Below are 22,991 nucleotides of genomic sequence, written 5' to 3' on the forward strand. Positions count from 1 at the left end.
ATTGCTTCAGTAGTGTCTCCTCTGTCCATGGGATTTTCCAGGCAAGAATACTGTACTGGGGATCTTGGGGATCCCCATGGGATCCAGTGGGGATCTGGAGTGAAGTGAAGAATACTTCTCCAAGGGTTCTTCCTTATAGGGATCCAACCCACTTCTCTTACATCTCCTGCATTGGCAGTCAGGTTCTTTACCACTGATGCCACCTGGGAAGCCTGATACCTTTTGTACATATTATTTTATACATTTTTGTATACAATTTTTAAAAATAGAGGAGAAAACAGGCATTTCTACTTTTTCTTCTTTTTTTATAATTATATGATTGCTGTAACTTGATGCTCTTTGATTTTTTTCCCACGTGCATTTGAATTTTACTGTCTGTGAATACTTACCTGGTCTTAGGACTTAATGACGCTCAGGTTCTTGGTGTCTTGTCACAGAAAGAATTCAGTGAGAGACAAAGTGAAAGGTAAGAATTGAATTTATTTAAATATAAGCACACTCCACAGTATGGACCATCTCAGAAGGTGAGGGGCCTCAAAATATGGCGTGTGGTTAGTTTTTACAGGCAGGGTAATTTCATAGTCTGTTGAGTGGGAGGATTATTTCAGTTACTTCACAGAAAGGGTGGAGATTTCTAGGAACTGGGTCACTGCCCACTGTTTGTTCTTTGATTATTGCTGTTGTTCAATTAGGAAGTCTGCTAAGACTCTTTGCCATCTCATGGACTGTAGCATGCCAGGCTTCCCTGTCCTTCACTATCTCCCAAAGTTTGCTAAAATTCATGTCCATTGAGTCGGTGATGCTATTCAACCATCTCATCTTCTGCTGCCCCCTTCTCCTTTTGCCTTCAGTCTTTCCCAGCATCAGGGCGTTTTCCAGTGAGTCAGCTCTTCACATCAGGTTGATCAAGTGGCCAAAGTATTGGAGGCTCAGCTTCAGCATCAGTCTTTCTAATGAATATTCAGAGTTGATTTCCTTTATGATTGACTGGTTTGATATTCTTGTAGTCCAGGGGACTCTCAAGAGTCTTCTTCAGCACCACAGTTCAAAAGCATCAGTTCTTTGGCGCTCAGTCTTCTTTATGGTCCAACTCTCACATCCATGTATGACTATTGGAAAAACTGTAACTTTGACTATACGGACCTTTATGGGCAATGTGATGTGTCTGCTTTTTAATATGCTGTCTAGGTTTGTCATAGCTTTTCTTCCAAGGAGCAGGTGTCTTTTAATTGCATGGCTGCAGTCACCTTCTGCAGTGATTTTGGAGCTCAAGAAAGTGAAATCTGTCACTGTCTCCACTTTTTCTTCTTTTGTTTGCCATGAAGTGATGGGATCAGATGCCATGATCTTGGTATTTTGAATGTTGTGTTTCAACCCAGCTTTCTCACTGTCCTCTTTCACCCTCATTAAGAGAGTCTTTAATTCCTCTTCACTTTCTGCCATTAGAGTGGTATCATCTGCTTGTCTGAGGTTGCTGATATTTCTCCCAGCAGTCTTGATTCCAGCTTGTGCTGCATAGAACTTAAATAAGCAGGGTGACAATATGCAGCCTTGATGTACTCCTTTCCCAATTTTCAATCAGTCACTTGTTCTGTGTAAGGTTCTAATGTTGCTTCTTGACCTGCATACAAATTTCTCAGGAGATAGGTAAGGTGATCTGGTATTCCCATCTGTTTAAGAATTTTTCACAGTTGGTTGTGATCCTCACAGTCAAAGGTTTCCTTGTAGTCAATGAAGCAGTTGCTTTTTTGGAATTCTTGCTTTCTCTGTGATCTGACGAATTTTGGCAATTTGATCTCTGGTTCCTTTGCCTCTCTGAAACCTAGCTTGTACATCTGGAAGTTCTCATTTCATGTACTGCTGAAGCCTAGCTTGAAGAATTTTGAATGTAACATTGCTTGCATGTGAAATGAGCACAATTGTGTGGTAGTTTGAATATTCTTTGGCTATTGCCCTTCTTTCAGATTGGAATGAAAATGGACCTTTTCCAGTCCTGTGGCCCCTGCTAAGTTTTCCAAATTTGCTGACATACTGTGTTTAGCACTTTGACAGCATCATCTTTCAGGATTTGAAATAGCTCATATGGAATTCCGTCATCTCCCTTAAATTTGTTACTAGTAATGGCTCCTAAGGCCTACTTGACTTCAGACTCCAGGATATTAGGCTCTAGGTGAGTGATCACACCATTGTGGTTATCAGGTCATTAAGACCTTTTTTGTACTTCTGTTCTTGTGTGTATTCTTGCCATCTCTTCTTAACCTCTTCTGCTTCTATTGGGTCCATACCGTTTCTGTCCTTTATGCTACCCATCCTTGCAATGGGTGTGAAATACATTGCAAGCAATGAAATGTTCCCTTGATATGTTCAATTTTCTTGAAGAGATCTCTAATCTTTGCCGTTGTATTGTTTTCGTCTATTTCTCTGCATGGTTCATTGAAGAAGACCTTCTTATCTCTCCTTGCTGTTCCCTGGAACTCTGCATTCAGCTGAGTATTCTTTCCCTTCCTCCCTTGCCTTTTGCTTTTCTTCTTTCCTCAGCTACTTGTAAGGCCTCCTCAGACAAGCACTTTGCCCTCTTTGTTCTCTGATGATTGGCCTCAAAGATCATGGTGCTGGTTGGAATGTCACTTAGCTTATGCTAGTATATTATAGTAAGCATAGCAGGAGAGTCGAGGCCCCCTGGAAGTCAGATCTCCCACCATCTTTGACTGAGTTTGTTCTGACCAGTTTTTTTCATGTCCAGTGTCTGTCATTCTTTTAGCGGTTGTGCCGTGCCCCCTTCCCTCCTGTTTGACCTAGAAGTCAGCTGTTAATCTAAATTGGGTTCTCTCTTAAGTAATGACTTCCAACACTTTTACTGTGATGCATCAGTTGGTCTGTTTGTGTTTATCCTGTTTGGGATTTGTTTAACTTCCTGGATATGTAGATCATTTTTTAATGGATTTTGGGAAGTTTGGGCCATTATTTCTTTGACTTTTTTCTGTTCTTTCTCTCTTCTCCCCATTTATGCATGTTGGTATGCTTAATGTTGGCCTACATTTCTGCAAGGTTGACTTCACTTTTCATTCTTTTTTCTCTCTGATCTTTAGCCTTGATAATCTCTATTGATCTGTCTTAGAGCTTGGTTGTTCTTTTTTTCTTTCAGTTCAGAGTTAATGTGATTATGATTTCCTTTAGTTCTGGGCATCTTTGTAATGGCTACTTTGAAGTCCTTTTCCTGATACCAACATGTAAACACTCTCATAGGCTTTTTATTGTGGTTTATGGGTCATCCTTCCTTGTTTCTTTGAATTCCTTGCAGTTTTTTTGTTAGAAACAAAACATCTTGGCTAGTATGTTGTAGCAACTCTGGGTAGTGGTCTCTGCATCCTCTAGGGTTTATTATGTACAGGAAATAAGGAGAACACCAGACTCTTCCCCAAAGTAGTCCCTCTGAACAGCAAAATTGGGGAGGTTTTAAGCTAAAGGTATATGTATATTCATACATTCACTTGATTGAACAGATGAAACTTAGGTCAAAACGTCCAAGCTTTAATTGACTGAAGTCTGGAGGATCAACATCATCATTCCATTCTCTCCCTGGGTATGGGCCTTAGTTCCTCAAGAACTCAAATATATATATATATATATTATATTATGTGTATGCCTTGAGTAGCCAGGAGGGTGCCCCAACACTGTACTATTGTTTCTTGACTGCTCCTCCCTTGTTTCTACATTCCCTCCCTTAGGATTAATTACTGAGACCTATTGAAGGGCAAACATTGGGCCAGGCTTAGATCACAAATGGCTTAAGCCACAATGAATTCTTTTCTTGGTTCACTTTCTCCAGGGACCCCTTAACCAGTCTGCTCACAGTTAGAACAGGTAGGAAGATCGAAGCCTGTCCCCTGTCATGCCCAGGCCAGGGAGCCTGGAGACTGATGGGTGTGAGCAACTGGAGAACGGGCTAGAAGAATGGGGTTTTTATGTTACACTCTAAAAAATCTTTAATGACTTCTTGTTTTTTTTTTCTAGCTGAGTTACGCAATGTGACAGACTATCAGTCTAACCAGCCAAGGTAAGGAAAAAAATATTGTGAATGAGGCCAAAAGAACTAAGGATGTAGTATTCCAAAAACAACCATTTAGCATAGTAAGTAAGGGATCCTTGTTTCAGTTTTAACCTTTGTCCTCAGCTACTTGGAAATACAGAAAGATCATGTCTCCTCTCTAGCCCTGTCTTCTCACTTTCCAGGTTAAAAGGTGGAATCTATAACATAATTCTCCTTTGGAATGACTGAGTTTATTATTGCTTTTAAGAGGGAAACCGGAGATAAGCAGAGTTTGGAACTCCCTTTCAGTTAGTTTCAAGTAGTAAAGTCTTGAAAATGGTAATTGTGAAGAGATCAGAGGAAGTGATAGATCAGTAAAGGGTTTGGGTCATGTGTGACTCTTGAAAAGGGGCCAGTGTCAATGGGTAGATTTTGGGCTTGTTGGGGAAACTTGATTTAGGAACACTAGAGGCAATAGGAGGCTCAGATTCTTTTTCTCCTGTAAATTCAGCTGCTACGTCTTTTGTCTTTAGTAATGAAGGTGATGCTATCAAAGTTTTCATACGAATACGCCCACCTACAGAGGGTTCTGGATCAGCTGATGGAGAGCAAAACTTATGCTTATCTGTGCTGTCTTCTACGACTCTCCGGCTGCACTCCAACCCTGAGCCCAAGACCTTCATGTTTGATCATGTGGCCAACATGGACACCACTCAGGTAATGATTATTTGGGGAGCTCCACTTTTCATTTGGAACATACACGATTCTGTTACTTGGGAGAATTTCATTTCTGATTTTATCAATTTGATCTCAAATAAGTAAGGAAGCTCAAATATTCCATTAGCATTTTAGATTTAATTTCATTAAATATTTTTCTGCCTCCGTCAAAGTTTGCAACAGAATGACAAGCCTGTTTGACTTTCCCTCTCCAACCAGTGATGGAGGTTATTGAAGGTATACTTTTGAGAGCTCCTGGAAGATTGATAAGTAAAGTTGAACTGCCTAGTTTAAGAAGAATATCTTAGTTCTGGCTGCTGTTACACAGATAGGAGACTGGGTGGTTTTTATTTCTCAGAGTTCTGGAGGTTGGGAAATCCAAGAGCAAGAGCCAGAGATCCAGTGTCTGGTGATGACTCCCTAGATTGTAGACAGCTTCCTTCCGCTGTGTCCTCATGGGTGTCTCTTGTTAAAAGGGTACTCAGGCATAGCTCGCTTTGTTGCACTTTGCAGATACTGGCTTTATTTATATACAGTTGAAGGTTTGTGGCAGCTCTGCATTAAGTAGCCCCATTACCACCATTTTTCCAACAGCATTGCTCCCTTCATGTCTCTGTGTCACACTGTGGTCAGTATTTCTTGAAATAGTTCGTCCTTTTTCATTTGTAACCCCATGGACTATGTATTTGTTATGGTGATCTGTGATCAGAAATCTTTGATGTTACCGTTGTAACTCTTGGCATTTTTTAGCAATACAGTATTTTTATGTTAAGACATGTACATTGTTTTCTTAGAAATATCTGTCCTACACTTAATAGACTATAGTATAGTATAAACTTAACTTTGATATGGACTGGAAAACCAAAAAGTTCATGTGACTCGCTTTGCTGCTATATTCATTTTATTGAGCTCATCTGGAAATGAACCTACAGTATCTCCACGGTGTGTCCATACTGCCATCATGAGGGCTCCACTCTCGTGATTAATTACTACCCCCCACCAAAAAAAAATTACTTCCCAAGGGCCCCATCTCCAAATACCATCACACTGGGACTTAGTGTTTCAATGTGGGAATTTTAGGGAGAATACAGACATTCAAGGACTTCCCAGGTGGCTCAGTGGTAAAGAATCTGCCTGCCAAGCAGGAGATGTGGTTTCAGTCCCTTGGTTGGGAAGATCCCCTGGAGAAGGAAATGGCAACCCACTCCAGTATTCTTGCCTGGGAAATCTCATGGACAGAGGAGCTTGGTGGGCTACAGTTCATGGGGTTGTGAATGAGTTGGACATGACTTAGCGACTAAAACCACTTAGAGAGTGATCATTGTAAGATTACTATGGTGTTAGGACCTCCTTGATGGTCTGGTGGTTAAGACTGCACTTCCATTGCAGGGTGCATGGGTTTGATCCTTCATGGGGGAACTAAGATTCCACATGCTGCAGGGCACAGCCAAAAAATAATTACTATGCTTTGAATAACTTTTGCTAATTAAGAGCAATTTGGTTAAAATCTAGTCAGCACTGTTCACTGGAACTTTCTGTGGTGATGGAAATGTTCTGTATCCGTGCTATCCATTGCATTAGCCTCTAGCCACACAATTTAAGTTTAAACTAATTAAAATTTAAAACTCACCTTTTCAGATTATTAGCTTCTCAGATGCCCAGCCACATGTGGCTAGTCACATGTGAAATATGAATAATGTGTCTGAGGACCTGACTTAATTTTATTTAATTTTAATTAATTAAAGTAATAGCCACACATGGCTAATGTTTATCACATTGGACATCCCACATATTGATTGATTGCTCATGATACACATGATTTGCGTTTTTGGTGAGACATAGATTTTTAGATCTTTTTTCATCTAGGATATGTCTGAAAAATGGAAATAGTGAGTGAGTCACATATATATTAATAATTTAAAAATTTTTAGTAGCTACATTTTTGGCTGTTCTGTGTACCTTATAGGATCTTAGTTCCCTGACCAGTGATTGAACCTAGGCTCTCAGCAGTGAGAAAACTGACTCCTAACCACCAAGAAATTCCCTAGTAACTACATCTTAAAAAATTAAAAAGAAATGGGTAAAATTAATTTTAATTCTATATCTTATTAGACCTTGTGTTTCTAAAATACATTTCAACATGTAATGAACATAAAGCAAGTTATTAATGAGATATTTTCCATTTTTTTTTCATGTTTAACCTTTCAAAACTGATGGTTGTTTTATATTTACAACACATCTCAAATTGAACTAGACACATTTTGGGTGATCTGTAGCCCTGTGTGACTCATGGCCACTAATAGTGGACAATGCAGGTGTCTGAATTCTTGCTTTGTTAATATAAGTGCATCTATTGTTGTAGTCACTCAGTTGTGTCCAGCCCTTTGCGACCCCATGAACTTCAGCCTGCCAGGCTTCCCTGTCCTTCACCATCTCCCGGAGCTTGCTCAAACATACGTCCATTGAGTCAGTGATGCCATCCAACCATCTCGTCCTCTGTTGTCCCCTTCTCCCACCTTCAATCTTTCCCAGCATCAGGGTCTTTTCTAATGATGCATCTACTTGTATATAAAAATGAAAGTAAAAATCAGATAAAAGTTTGTGGGAAATGTACTGAAGAACATTTAGGGGAATGTATTTTATGCTAATACCAGTATAATATTGTGTGCAACATGCTAATTTCTATATAAAGTCTAGATGTGGGATTTAAATCTATAATTGCATAGCAGATTAACGGATATAATTATGTTTGCAGTTTTATTATCTTAGGTTTTTTAGCTTTTTTTTTATAGTGGATATAATTTTCACATTGCAAATGAAAATTTACACCCAAGTTTTATTATATTTTCGAATGTAGTTTAGGAAAAATGTTTTTGTTTTTGTGAAATGTTGATATATTTGGTGCTTACATTTATAGGAGTCTATGTTCTCAACTGTGGCCAAAGGCATTGTGGAGTCTTGCATGAGCGGTTACAATGGTACCATCTTTGCATAGTAAGTTGTTCTCTGTGTTCTTATTTGAGGTTACATTAGTAAGTGCTTCTATTTGTTTCCTATGGCTGCTGTAACAAATGACCACGTACTTAGTGGCTTGAAGCAACACAAATTTATTATCTTATAGTTTTGTGAGTCAGAAGTCCGACAAGGCTCTCTGAGCTAAAATAAAGGTGTGAGCAGGACTGTGTTTTGCTTCTCAGCCATCTCAGCAGACAGATCTTGGTAATATATGCACATATACTAGGTCATGTGTGGAGACGTAACTACAATTGTTTCTGTTCCTATCTGTTTCTTTTGAATATGTACAGTAAGCTAAACTTGAGTTCATGCTACTGTCTGACTAATCCAAGGGTTGAGAATCCATGTGGGTTCATTCTAACCTTCCTTTCTTTTTTATCTGTAACTTCCCAGCTGACAGAAACCTGGATTCCTACTGCTATCATCCATTTATTTATTTGTTCAGCCCCAGTATACATGTAAAGTAGTTTCCAAATTGTTAGCCTGGATCTCTGTGAGAAGCAAATGTACTGAGTACATTGTTGATGCGCAGATCCTTTTTTCCCCTCTTAAGTTCTACAATTTCTAATCGAAACCTCATTTTGTCAACTTAGGTCAGCTCCTTTTCTGCCTACCGCCTTCAGTGCAGTGTGACATGAACTTGTAATTCAGCTAGCTGCATTTCATACTGGGGCCTCTGACATCCTAGTTTGATGTGTTTTGCTTGTTTATTTAGTTTGCATACTTTAAGTTTCACCCTTTGTGATGTACGGTTGCAAAGTGTATTGACAGCTGCAGAGTCATGTTTTTGGCACGCCTACTGAAGAGAACAGTCCCTTCACCTTCAGAGTTCCTCTTATTGCATTCATAGTCAACCACTTCTTTTTCTCCCAACCCCTGGATACACTAATACAGTTTCCATTCTTGTAGTTTTGCCTTTTCCAAAGAAATCACACAATACGTAGCACTTTGCATCTGGCATTTTTGCTTAATAAGTATTCGGGATTTTTCTGTGTTGTTGCTTGCATCAATAGCTTTTTCTTTCTCTCTTTCTCTGATTGCTTCCAGTTTTTAGCAATTATGAATAGGTTAGTACAAACATTAGAATATTGGGTTTTATGTGAACGTAAGTTTTCAAATCACTTGAGTAAACACCTAGAAATACAGTTGCTGTGTCCTATAGTATAAGAAACTATCAAACTGTCTTCATGATATATATTGAAAGTACATGATGATGGGGATTCCCCGGTGGGCCTGTGATTTGGACTTGGTGCTTTCACTGCAGTGGCCTGGGAGAGGGAACTAAGATCCTGTCAGCCCCTCAGTGCGGCCAAAATAAAGTGCACAATGGTTGTGAATTGCTAAATATTGGCAGCCTTCAAATATTGCTGTAGTTTTAATATTAGAATGTAAGCTGACAGTCTTGGTGGGTATACAAGGTGAATTTTATAATTATTTTTTCCTTTTCTTCTAGCAACAGACTTCCTAATTTTATCTAGAACCAAAGTTTTTAATAGAATGTAGTGGATTTAGTGAATTATATAGTTCATTTTGAATAGCTGATTTTTGTGTGTGTATATGTACCCTTGGTTTATCCGTAATAGGCTCAAAATAAAAGAAAATAAAAACCCAGAAGTGTGAAGCTGGGGTTCATCTTGCAATCACTTTCTTCCTGGAAAATTTCCCTTTTCCTTTCATGCTTGCTTTTCAGTGTATTCAGCAGAACTAAGTGTTCTCTCTTCATCAGTGAACACTTAACCATTTTCTCATATTCTCAAGAGAAGAAAGGGTTTTTTCTCACAGAATATTTTGAGTGGTAAAGCTCAAAAATGAAATCCCCAGTCACCAGAGATTATGTAACTTCAAAGTGTTTTCCTTGAAGATCCTGTAGGCATACTAATCATAGTATTTACTTTGAAAATTACTTTTGGTAGTTGAGGTTAGAAAGGAGAAGTACATGGAGAGAAGTGAACATTGATTTATTGGTTGAATGAGCATACTTCATGGTTTACGAGCTATTTTTAAAAATATTTATTTATTTAATATATTTGGCACCAGTTGTTAGTTGCGACATGTGGGATCTTGTTTCCTGACCAGGGATTGAAAGTCAGCTCCCAGAATTGGAAGCATGGAGTCTTAGCTACTGGACTGCCAAGGAAGTTCCTAAAGTTATTGTTAATAGTGTCCCCTTCACTTTCAAGTAGGGCACTCAACAATATCCATTTCTCATTCTGAGTTAACTAAGGAACTTATTTCCAACCTGCATCCAAAAGAAATAGGTAAACATGTAGATTATGCTGTTTTCTAGTTCTTGGGGCATTGAACCAAAAAGTAAACTCAAAATTTTATGTTTGTGCTATGAATCCAAGCTAAACACATTTATCATCCTAACTGACAACTATATTCAACTTAAATTTTTTTTTTTGTATTTTTTTGTTACCGCTGTTTCTCAGGGTACCTGAGAAATTATGACACTACATGAAATAAGCCTATAGCATAAGGATGTTTTTAATTGTTTTATTTTTAGTATGATGATATCTTAGTATCTTTTAAAGGCAGAATTTAGGAGGAGAATTGCTGCATTATTTAGAACAGCAAAAATTAGGGAAAAAAATCCAGTTGGTTCTGGTTCAGTAAATTATGATACATTCATGGAGTACTATGGAGCCATTAAACATAAAGAGGTAGATTTCTATTTACCCATGTAGAAAAATGTCTGAAATAAAATTAGGGGGGAAAAAAACAGGTTGCAGAGAAGTATGAATAACATCATTCCAATTTTGTAAATAAAAATTAAATGAAAACTCTGATGACTGTGTTTGTTTACTCTGGAAGGACTTAACAGACAATTAAGAGTAGTTAGCTCTTAGTAGTAGAATAGGAGAGAAAGGAAATGGATCATTCACTTTTTACCTGGTATAAATGTTAAGAAAGAAAGAAAATTAGTTCTTTGTGGGGAAAATTTATATATTAGTAGGCCATATTAAAATTAGGTAGTCTTCTAAATTTCATATGTGAAAGTAATATATAAAACATTCTTTTTTACAGTGGACAGACTGGTTCAGGGAAAACGTTTACCATGATGGGTAAGTAAACTAGAGATTAACACTTACTGGCTTAGTCCACTCTTTTGTGATAACAGAACTTAGCATGTTTTTTGGAAAGTCGTACTTTCTGTGTATGATGTTGAACTCATGAAATTAGGGTCATTTCCCAGGTTCTTGTCAGATTGCGACTTCCATTATATAACAGTGAAATATGTGTTTTTGGCTGATTCCCGTTCAAAGCTTAGCACAGAATATCTGCTTAACTAACAACTTTTGAAGAGGGTTTAATGAACTTTTACATATTTATATACCCGTATAACCACTCTTGGAGAAGGCAGTGACACCCCACTCCAGCACTCTTGCCTGGAAAATCCCATGGACAGAGGAGCCTGGTGGGCTGCGGTCCATGGGGTCGCTGAGAGTCGGACACGACTGCAGTGACTTAGCAGCAGCAGCATAGCCACTCTTCTGATCAAGATTCTTAATCAGTAACTACTCCCTCTCCACCCCATGACGTATGTATTACTCTGACTTCTGTCATCACTAGTTTCGCTTGTTTTTGCACTTCTATGAATGACATTTTACTGTGTTTACTCTTTTATGTCTGGAGTCTTTCTGTCAGCATGAAGTTTCTGAGATTCACTCATGTTACTGCATGTAGTAATGTAATATATCGTTGTATGAATAGACCACATTTTCCATTCTGCTGTTGGTAGAGAGTTTTAGACCCCATGAATATGGTGTTATGGACATTTTTTTCTTGTATGTGTCTTTTTGAAATTCATTTCTATTGAACTTTCAACTTCTGGGAGTGTACTTACTGGGTCATAGTATGTGTACGTTCAGCTTTTGTAGATAGGGCCATGATAGAGATGTGTAAACGTGGAATTTCCCACTGCTCCGTGTACAGGTCCACACTTCATATTGTCCTTTTTAAAAATTTTAGCTATTCTGGAGTGTGTGTAATACTGTCTCATTGTGTTTTTATTTGCACTTCCTTGATTTCCATTGACCACCTTTTATACATTTATTGAACATTTAAATAGCCTCTATGTTAAATACTCATTCAAGCTTTTTTTCTTATTTAAAAATTAGCTTATCATTTTCTTACTTATTTGTGGGGATTCATAAAATAGGTTAGCTCTTTGTCTATGATATAGATGACAGATTTTTCTCTAGTTTTTTTCTGTTGGCTTACTTATTTCTTATGCCAAAAGTTTTTATTTTTATATGGTTGAATTTCAGGGTTGTTTTTTTTTAATGGTTTCTGAATTGTGAGTTTTAGTAAGAAAGGTCTTCCTTTCTCTGAAATTACAGCAACATACATATAAGTGAGTACTTAAAATATGCCAGGCACTCTTCAAGGCTCTGGTGGTCTATTCAAATAAAAGGCAATGTCAGGGCTCTCTTGGAGATTATAATTCTCATGGGGGGGGATGTACAATTGAAAGCAAATAAATATCTGGTACTTATGCCAGAGGTAATAAGTACTGTGGACTTCCCTAGTGGCTCACTGGTAAAGAATCTGCCTGCTGAGCAGAAGATGTGGGTTCAGTCCTTGGGTCGGGAAGATCTTCTGCAAGAGGAACTGGCACCCCACTGCAGTGTTCTTGTCTGGGAAATCCCAAGGACAGAGGATCCTGTGGGCTGCCGCCCATGGAGTTGCAGAGTTGGACATGACTTAGTGACTAAACAGCAGCAGTAGTAAGTGCTGTGAGGAAAAATAAGGGGGTAAAAAGGAGCAGAGGGTACTGTTTTAGGTTGGTGAGTCAGAGAGCCCTCTTGGGGTGACATTTGAAGAGACTTACTGAATGAAATGAGAAGGAACCTTGAGACTATAGGAGAACAATCTTCTGCAGGTTGCCTGTCCCTGCAAATTCACAGGCAAGCGCCGAGTTGGGAGTATGCTGAGAAGTATTCACGGAACAGCAAGAAGACACATGGGGCTAGGGTGGAATTTTCCAGAATTAGGGGCAAGTTGGAATTGTAGCCAGAGGGCAAGTCATGGATTTTGGATTTTTTAATGAGGGGATGTGAAGTCATGGGAAGGTTTATTTGTTTGTTTGTTTTAAGAAGCATTGCATGAAGTGATGTTAAAAGTACTACTCAGGCAGCTGAATGGAGTAGAGACTATAAGAAAGGGTTAGAGCAGAAGCAGGATTGCAAGTCAAGTCAGGAGACTAGGCAAGAGGTGATAAGGTAACTGCAACAAGTGTGCTGAATATCTTTGTATAGGATTTAGCAGGAAAATGTTAAAACATTATCTGCACATACTCTAATATTCTGTCCTCTGTGTTCTTTACTTTCATTTTTCTACCCTGTTTGTATATATATACATACACACACACACACACATATATACATATATTTAAGGTACAGTTTACAAGGTCCATTTAATCTATTTTAGATATAGCACATCAAGATGATGATAATATTTTAAAATTTATTTTCTGTAGCTTTCTTGCATACACCAGCATTTTCTTAGTTCCTTTGGTCTCTAAGGTATAATTAACTAATGTATATAGTAACTTTTAGGTCTTTCACAGCTATATAATTTTTTCTGGTAAATATAGATAGTTTGAATTAATATTCCAAAAACTCCTACTACTTACATATCTGCTACATTTCCCCCTTTCCCCATTGTTAACAAAATAAGGGTAGGATTCCTCTTCAGTTTTCTCTCTGTATAGAAACCTTGTGAAGTATTCCTACAGTATCTTTGTTACCATCCTGTCTTTTATTGCCCAATTAAGAAAATGCTAGCTAATACTAATTTTTATACCCTGTGAGATAGTTAACTATTTCCATTATTATCTCCATTTTATAGTGAAAAACTCAAAAATATTAAGTATTTATTAGCCTGTGGCCACACTGCCAGTATATAAAGGTATATAAAGGTCATCCTAGACAACTGAATGTCTTATGCAACAGTAAAGTATAATTGTTTGTTATTTCTGCTAATTTTGATATCTGCAGAAGGAAACATTTCAAGCTTGGGACTTAAGTGGATTTTTAAATTTATCAAACAGCAGCTGCTTTTTCAAATTGCTTAGTGCCTATCATGCACCTGTTGATAGGCAGGTTCTTTTATGCCATCTCTTACCACAAATTAACTTGTTTGGAAGCCCAGAAGAAACTGATTATACAATGTGTCTTTTCTGTTAAATTGTCTTTCACTGTTGCCATTTTGAAGGACTCCTGTTACAGAATAAAAACGAGCAGTTACATATCTGTATTTTTTATATTTTTCTCTAGGACCATCTGAATCTGATAATTTTTCTCATAATCTGAGAGGAGTAATCCCTCGAAGTTTTGAATATTTGTTTTCCTTAATTGAACGTGAAAAAGAGAAGGTAAAACTTATTGTAAAAATAAAAGGAATTGCAATATCTACTTTTGAGTAGTTAACTACTAATAGTTCATGATAAGTGGGGGGGTATAATTGGTCATCTACAGGTGGATAGGCTAGAGTGGTATAAAAAATCCTTCAGTTCTCAAGGTAAAATTAAGGATTCTGAGTTTTCTACTTCTAAAGATTTTTAGTCTATAAAACGACATCATCCTTGACCTGACATTAAAACAAAGTAGAAAGTGGTGCTTCTTAGACGCTCAGATTTTACAAAAGGGAAAGTGTAAAGAAAATCTTAACTGAGGAAAACAGATTCATGAAGCCATATCACCTATCTGCACCCAGGCTGACAGTACTAATGGGCCGTCTTTACCTCCTTTACCCACTACCATCTGACCATGATCTTGCTTCACACTTGGTGTGGCTCCGATGTCCTGGCTATGTGGGCTTCCATTTTGCATTGGCTCCCAGATTGGGCCATTCTCTTCATTGTGCGTCGTTACCTTAGTGAATTCCAGGCTTAAGAGCCATTAGTGTTCTGTGTTCTATTACCTATGTGCCAGGGAGACTGATAAATAACATTGGGTTACCACTTAACTCCTTTGCAGAAACTATCTGTTACCATTGCCTTTAGACAAGCATATTACGTGCCAGTGAAATAGATTTAGTGACATGCATTTCTGTGGTTAAAAATCCTATAGCAGGGCTTTTTGTTTATTTTTTGTAAGAGGCTTTTAAAATGCCTTATTTTCTGTCATTTGAAAAATATAACACTTGATTCAGATACACTTATAAGGAAGTCCAGTATATGACAGGTGAAAATGGAATTGCTATTTTCATCACAAGGAAAAAAAAATTATGTAACTATGGTGATGGATGTTAACTAGACTTATGATCATTTTGCAGTATATACATATATCAAATCATTATGCTGTATGCCTGAAACTAGTGTAATGCTCTATATCAATTATACCTCAGTTAAGCAAAAAATGGAATTGCTCATTTGTCATGCTCAAGTCCTACTTCCCTGTCTTGGTTCTGAGGTACTGTTGGAAACATCAGGGCTCCTGGGACCACCGTTTGATGCTGCTTAAAACTGTTATGATGTGTTGAAACTAGTAACCTATGTTTTTAAACTGACTTTTAAGTATCTTATATTGTGTAAAGGATAATATTGTAGGAAATTTATATGTTGTGTAGTGAGTGAAAGATGAGTGCTTGTGAAAGGTTGGGATGAACTCATGAAAACAATATTACTAAACCAGACTTCTCTTTTACAGGCTGGAGCTGGAAAGAGTTTTCTTTGTAAGTGTTCATTTATTGAGATCTACAATGAGCACATCTATGACTTACTGGACTCTGCATCAGCTGGACTATACATAAGGGAGCATATTAAGAAGGGGGTCTTTGTTGTTGGTGCGGTAGAACAGGTGGTGACCTCAGCAGCTGAAGCCTATCAGGTACCCTGCTTTGAATGATTTGATCTGTAGACAACATAGTATGCTATGAAGAGCGCCTTGACCTCAAAAAAAGAAAGACTTGTGTTACTAAAGATATTTTATAAAGCCATAGCCAGGATGTTCATGAGAAGGAAAGAAAAAAAGTATGATCATATTTTATAAATTTCCCCTTTGTTAAAATAGACATTTGACCCCTTGATTTTGGGTTAGTTTGGTATTGTTCATTCCATTCATTCACTATCTTCTATCTGTCTGCACCGGGTCTTAGTTGTGGCATGCAGAATCTAGTTCCCTGACCAAGGATTGAACCTGGGCCCCTTACATTGGGAGTGCAGAGTCTTAACCACTGGACCCCCAGGGAAGTCCCACACTTTTTTTAAGCTAATAGTATTTTGAAATTTGTCTCATGTTTGAGTGAGGATTGCGCTTTCTCTTTGCAACTGTGTAAATGTCATTATTTATCTAATATTTAATATACAGTATTTGGTGTTATGAAAAGGAAGCATGAATTATTAACCAAAAAACAAAAGATATAAACAATTTCATTTTTATGTCGTGACTGCTTAATAGGGTTATAACAGCTCTATTCATTGAGTATATGTGCTGAAGCCTATACTAACTTCTTTGTATACATTATTTCATTTAATTTTTTATCTGCTTTTTGAGGTAAGCTACTAATTCCTTTATTTATCCAATACATATTATGACCTTGCCACTCAAAAATGTAGTTCTCATACTATCAGTGTCACCTAGGAGCTTGTTAGAAATGCAGGATCTCAGTCCACGTCTACTGAGTCAGAATCTGAATTTTAATGGGGCCAAGTGGTTAGCGTGCGTATTACAGTTGAGACGTTCTGCACTGTGAGGGAGGTACCCGTATTCCCATTTTACACATATGGGACTGAGCCTCGGAAACGTCACTTGGCCCCACACCACACAACTGGTAGATGGTAGAGACAGCGGTTGAGCTGGTATTCATCTGATTTTAAAGCCTGCTATCTGAAGCATGTAGCCTGCCTGCCATAGGGAATAGGAAGTGAAAACAAATACTATGTAGACCAAAAGGACTGACAAAGCTTTGGGTTTGAAGGTAATTTTGAGATTTACTTTATCTGACTTCTCATAGTTTTGGTTAAGAAAAGGGTTTAGACAGATTTTATGACTTGCATTAATACAAATAGAGAAATGGCAAAACCCATTCTAGATCCTATGGCTTCTGATTTCCTGCTTGTTCGGTCTCATGACCTACAGAAGAAACAAAAAAGGAAAGGGAAAGGAAAATTAGCTTGCGTACTTGCGTATATTCCTCAGTAGACCAGTAGCCTCGCACCACCCTTTACAGATTTCCTGCTGATGTTTGTAGGTGCTGTGAAAACGTGGAAGTTGTGATCGTGTATTTTCCTTTTGCCTAGGTGTTGTCTGGAGGGTGGAGAAACAGACGTGTCGCATCGACATCAATGAATAGAGAATCCTCTAGGTCTCATGCAGTCTTTACAATTACAATAGAATCAATGGAGAAAAGCCATGAAACTGTGAATATACGGACCTCCCTTCTCAATCTGGTGGATTTGGCAGGATCTGAAAGGCAAAAGGACACCCATGCAGAAGGCATGAGATTAAAGGTAAGATTGGAATCACGGTCTTCAATTCAAATTGAGAATTAGAAGTCAACACCAAGCTCAGTATTTTGATGGCTACAAAGCATTAAGAAATTGGTTCTATCCTAAAGGTATGGAAATTTTGTTGTAGTGTAGGGACAGTAAACACACAGGGGATATGACAAGTGTCAGGAGAAAGAGTATTTGAATTCACTATCACCCGAAAGGGCCGATGGTATGAGTGGTAGCAGGGTTCAGAGGAAGGATATGACATGCCCCTTACTTGGGGGAAGCGTGGGAAAGAAGTCGTTCTTGAGTTAAGGGTTAAGGACTTCATTCTCGGCTAAGGCATTAGCAGAGGGTCTCAGTAATACGAATTACTAATGTATATACGTATTGTGGTCTTCCTGGGTGGTTCACTGGTTAAAGAATCTGCCTGCAGTGCAGATGTGGGTTCAATCCCTGGGTCAGGGAAGATCCCCTGCAGGAGGGTACAGCAACCCACTCCAGTATTCTTGCCTGGAGAATCCCATTGGATTGAGGAGCCTGGCAGGTTACGGTCCATACAGTCTCAGAGTTGGACACCACTGAAGCGACTGAGCACACATGCATGTGTATTGTAACATGTACTGTCAACAGAATGTGTGGGTTCTCCGTGTTAGGATGTGTGGGTGCAGATAGTGAAGTCTCAGAAATGGTGAGGAGAGTGTGCTGTTTACCTTGAAAGTGAGGACTTGAGCCTCGTGAGCTCTCAGACAACTTCAGGCTGTCTCACATTTGTGTTTCTGTGGTGACATAAAGCAAAGAAAAATAGCATGTGTTCATAATAGGATAAATGCTGGGTCTATTTGAAATGCTTCATATAAAACTATTTAACCTTCCTAAGAATTCTAGGATGTGATACTATTATCCTTTCCATTTTGAAGAAACAAAAGTAAATTTTCCAGGGGCAAGTGATTGAGTTGAGCTGAGATTCAAGGAATAGTCCAGCCCACAGACCGTGTTCACAACTGTGCCCCTAAACCACTTTTAAGGATGGTAACAGTGGCTCTGAACTCAGTGCATCTTGCTTAATAATTTCCATTTCTCCTCTCTTTTTTCTATACTCCCATCTCTGCAGACTCAGTTATCAAAAATACGCTGCCTAAAGTAAAAGGTTTAACCCAAACATTTTTCTCCCTAAACTACTCTTTTAAAGAAATTTTATGTTTACATATAATAAACGTAAATTCTAATTTACATTTGATAAATGTAAATTCTAATTTACAGAATTAGAATGAATGTTCTCTTATCTATAATATGTTCATTAAGAGCTTCGTGGGACATGGGAGTGGGATGTTAGTTACCATACCTTTATAATGTAACAAACATTTTAACATAAAAGGCTTGAAAAATATGCCTATAATTTACTACTTTAACGTGTTTTCCTCTGTTCTCTTCTTGATTTTATCCCTGCCTATAGGTCAGTTGAAAGCTATTACAATCATGAGTTGGTAACAGTATTTTTTTCCTTCAGTGATTTTTGTGTTTGAATTTGAATAGTATTAGAATTGCAGTGTGTGCCTCAATAGGAAAAGGTTAGGGGACAGTTGAGGACATCTTTTTGCTGAAAAGTTACTTACCCTTAACTAAGGTTGTCCCTGTTTTGCCTTTGCATTCAAACTTACCACCCTGCTAGGTATATTTTAATTCAAAATACTAAAAAGAAATCAATGCACCTCAATTTTTGTTCTTTTTCCCTAACACCGTAGGAAGCAGGTAACATAAACCGATCCTTGAGCTGCCTAGGCCAGGTGATTACTGCGCTTGTCGATGTGGGTAATGGAAAACAGAGACATATTTGCTACAGAGACTCCAAACTTACCTTCTTACTCCGGGTAAAGTAGATCACTGGGTTCCTGAGCCCCTTTTTTGGTTATGCTCACTATGACATTCTATTTTTTTATGTTCTGCTTTATGGCTTATCACAGGGTATTGAATATAGTTGCCTGTGTTATATAATAGAATCTTGTTTTTTATCCATCCTATGTATAATACTTTACATCTGCTAATGCCAAATTCCCAGTCCTTCCCTCCCCCACCTCCCTCCCCTTTGGCAACAGAACAAGTCTGTTCTCCATGTCTGTGAGTCTGTTTATGTTTCATGGGCAGGTTCGTTTATGCCATATCTTTTGGTTTCTCCCCTGAAATGTGTACCGTTTATATCATTAAACAGGATTCCCTTGGAGGTAATGCTAAAACAGTCATAATTGCAAATGTTCATCCTGGATCTAGGTGTTTTGGTGAAACCCTATCAACGCTTAATTTTGCTCAAAGAGCCAAGCTGATTAAAAATAAGGTAAAATACTGAGTATATTGAAGTAAATTTAAAAAATATTGAAGCTTGCAGTATTTCGCTTTTGTAATTGCCCTGAAATTAACATTAGCTTTTATTTATTTCTCTGTTGTGAAAGCCTAACTGTAAGCAAGGTTTCTGTTTTCATCTTTCCTAGCCTTCTGTATAGATCATGTAATTTGAGACCTAGATTAGGTCTTATGGTCATTATTGTTTGGCCTGTTTTTTTCTTAAGGGAAGGGAAAGTTTTTCCTTTGTAATTGGGCTGGAGACTAAATTTATGTTCCTAAACCATGCTAGCAGAGCTGGGTGCTGAGGGTTAGAGGATCCACTATGAAAATAATTTTGATGACCTTGACAAACTTTGTCTTTCAAGTTGTCTGTAACTCCAGGGATTCCTTGTTTTTATTTCTATACCAGAAGTTTGGGACTTCCCTGGCAGTCCAGTGGTTAAGACTCTGCTTCCACCACAGGGGATATGGGTTTGATACCTGGTCTGGGAACTAAGGTCCCACATGCTGCACAGCATGGCCAAAAAGAGAGAGAAAAAAAAAGTTTATTTGATATTCTTTTATATCAGTGGTCCAAAAAGTTTTCATGTAAAGGGTCTAAGTGATAAATAGTTCCAGCTTCTTGAACTGTGGATTGTATGGTCTCTGCCCCAACTACTCATCTCTGCTTTTTTAGTAAGAAAGCAGCTGTAGATGCTGGGTAAACACATGAGCACGGCTGTGGTCAAGCAGCACTTGGCTAACCCCTGGTGCAGACTGTCGAAAGACCAAGGAGTTCCCCACCTGTTTTGGAGAGGTTGGTTGGAGGTCTCTTTGGTTCTAAACATAAGAATCAAAATGTATATATTGGCAAATTAACTTCCTCTCTCTTTCAAAGGAGACAGTGGTCATTCTTACCCCACAAAATAGACTCCTGATGATCTCATCATGGTAAAAGTAAAGAGGTTCATGATGCCTCTTCCACTGGATAAGTCAGAAGAGTATGGGTCTGGTTATTCATTCATTTTATTGGATTATGATCTCTTTGTGGGATATCTGTAATACATGGAGGAGAAATCATTAGCATTTCCTGACCCTATCTCTTGGGACTTATTAAAAGTTTTTGGAAAATGGAAAGCTGCAGGGATAATTAGAATTATGACATCACCAATGTGAGATTGTGATGTCATAGTGTATAGGAGTGCCTTGTGATGAGGCTGTCCTTAAGAAGCAGAACCAACTGGAAATGACTTCTTAACATATGAAAGAAGAAAACTCGGAACCTTATACTAGTCACTCTCAGTGGTGAGGCCTCTGCTGCAGCTTCCCAGGGGGAAGCGACTCAGATACTGGGGGCTTAGAGTGAACGGTCCTTCCCAGTGGGCAGACGCAGCCTAAGAGAGGAACATGGGGAGCTTCGGGCTGTCAGAGATTTCCCCCTCACTCTGGAGTATTGGTATTTGATTTGGTTGGTACTCAGCTCTTGGCTTTTTTTATTATTATTACTATTAAAAAATTTTTTTTGGCTCTGCCAAGTCTTAGTTGTGGTGTGTGGGATCTAGTTCCCTCATCAGGGAGAGAACCCAGGCCCGCTGCATTGGGAGCACTGAGTCTTAGCCACTGGACCACCAGCGAAGTCCTCGTTAGCTCGAGTCTTGTTAACACCGTGTGGGTTTTGTGAGACTTTGAGCTCCTTAGAAGTCATCTAATAGAAGACATTTCTTTGAAAGAGCATTTACTGTGATAATAGAACACAAATGGAGTTGGCAGACCACCTCTGCCTTCTATGAGGGCTGTTAGGAAGACACAGGGTTGAATTTCTCTGGAGAGGGTGGAGCCAGGGGAGCTCAGGCCAGCCCTGCAGTTCCTCACCCCTCTTTAGTGAGCAAAGACAGGGGGCGGTGACACTCAGGAAGGTGTTTGCCCTTCTTCACGGGGTGGGGCTGTCAGTCACAGGAAGAAGCGGTTTTAGGTGAATATACGCTGACCCCAGGAGTGATCCGGGATTCCCTGATAGCTCAGTTGGTAAAGAATCTGCCTGCAATGCAGGAGACCATGGTTCGATCCCTGGGTTGGGAAGATCCCTGGGTTGGGAAGATCCCCTGGAGAAGGGATAGGCTCCCCACTCCAGTATTCTTGGGCTTCCCTTGTGGCTCAGCTGGTGAAGAATCTGCCTGCAGTGTGGGAGACCTGGGTTCAGTCCCTGAGTTGGGAAGATCCCCGGGAGAAGGGAAAGGCTACCCATTCCAGTATTCTGGCCTAGAGAATTCCATGGACTATATATATATATATATATATATATAGTCCATGGGGTCTCAAAGGGTCATACCCAACTGATTGACTTTCACTTTCACTTCACTTCAGGAGTGAAGCAGCCCAGCAGGGCCCAGGGCTCGTAAACAGATTAGAGACCTGTTTACTGTTTAGTGGGGCATAGGGAGGGGAGGGAAAGAGTCTCTGGTTCTAGGGTGATGGCACAGGGAAAAGAAGCCTCCCATCCCCTCCAGCACACCAATTCTGGAAGCTTTCAGACTCTTGGTGAGATGTAAGTGTCAATCTGTTTGGTCTTCATCACTCCAAACCATACAAACAAATATAAACACAAGACTATATGACTCAAAAAGCATTCTTTTAATGGTTTAAAAAAAAAAATTCTTGAACAGGCAGTGGTAAATGAAGACACACAAGGAAACGTGACCCAGCTCCAAGCTGAAGTGAAGAGACTCAAAGAGCAACTGGCCCAGCTTACCTCAGGGCAGATGTTACCAGAAAGCTTGCACACCGTAGGTAAGATGAGCTCAGTGTCCTTTAAGCTGAACCTCGGTGTGGATGTAATGTGAGAGCCCTCTGATGACAGGCACAGTACTGTTAGCTCTCCAGATTTCCCACGAGTATCAGTTCCTATTCATTTCACCTGCGTAGAAACCAGACATGGTTACCACAGGTACTGAAGTCACAGTTACCGCAGGTGCTGAGTTCTGTGAGATGTGATGGGAAGGGAGTGTAGAAGTAATTTTGAAAATGCATCCCTAATCTAATGAGTGCTAAAAAAAAGAGATACTAGTAAATCTCACTCAGATCCACGTCCTGATTCTGTCATTTGTAATCTTTCTATGTTTACTGAATTGGATATCAGAGACTTACTTTTCTTTAGAGAATAGCTAATTTGTAGACCGAGTTAATTTGAAATTCATCATGTGGTGATGAGAGTCTGATTCTTTTAGAGTAATAGAGAGCAGTCCATCAAGGCTATTCCAGCTCACTGCTTATTCTTAAAACTTGAGAGATAAAACATTTTTCCTGTTTCCTTTTCTTTTTTACTGGACCCATTACAGACAAAGATGAGACTAACTACATCAAGTATTTCCGAGAGGCAATGTTATTCTTTAAGAAATCTGAACAGGAAAAGAAGGTATGAAATTTTACTGTAAAAGGGATTCAAGATATTTTAGGCTTTCACTGTATGGAACT

The 22,991-nt window shown here is 38.8% G+C and overlaps 1 protein-coding gene across 1 annotated transcript in view; it reads left to right on the plus strand.

The window, feature by feature from the left end:
• KIF15 (kinesin family member 15) overlaps nt 1-22,991 on the plus strand; it is a 53,717-nt gene that overhangs the window by 3,809 nt on the left and 26,917 nt on the right. Inside the window, exons 2-12 of the mRNA XM_020887546.2 lie at nt 4,015-4,057; nt 4,564-4,747; nt 7,665-7,741; nt 10,790-10,827; nt 14,044-14,141; nt 15,418-15,597; nt 17,010-17,219; nt 18,947-19,072; nt 19,411-19,533; nt 22,184-22,307; nt 22,856-22,932. Of these exons, the coding sequence (XP_020743205.2) occupies nt 4,015-4,057; nt 4,564-4,747; nt 7,665-7,741; nt 10,790-10,827; nt 14,044-14,141; nt 15,418-15,597; nt 17,010-17,219; nt 18,947-19,072; nt 19,411-19,533; nt 22,184-22,307; nt 22,856-22,932 (1,280 nt within the window). The remainder of the gene's footprint in view (nt 1-4,014; nt 4,058-4,563; nt 4,748-7,664; nt 7,742-10,789; nt 10,828-14,043; nt 14,142-15,417; nt 15,598-17,009; nt 17,220-18,946; nt 19,073-19,410; nt 19,534-22,183; nt 22,308-22,855; nt 22,933-22,991) is intronic.

Source organism: Odocoileus virginianus, chromosome 26 (genome assembly GCF_023699985.2).
Source record: "Odocoileus virginianus isolate 20LAN1187 ecotype Illinois chromosome 26, Ovbor_1.2, whole genome shotgun sequence".
Classification (NCBI taxonomy): Eukaryota; Metazoa; Chordata; class Mammalia; order Artiodactyla; family Cervidae; genus Odocoileus; species Odocoileus virginianus.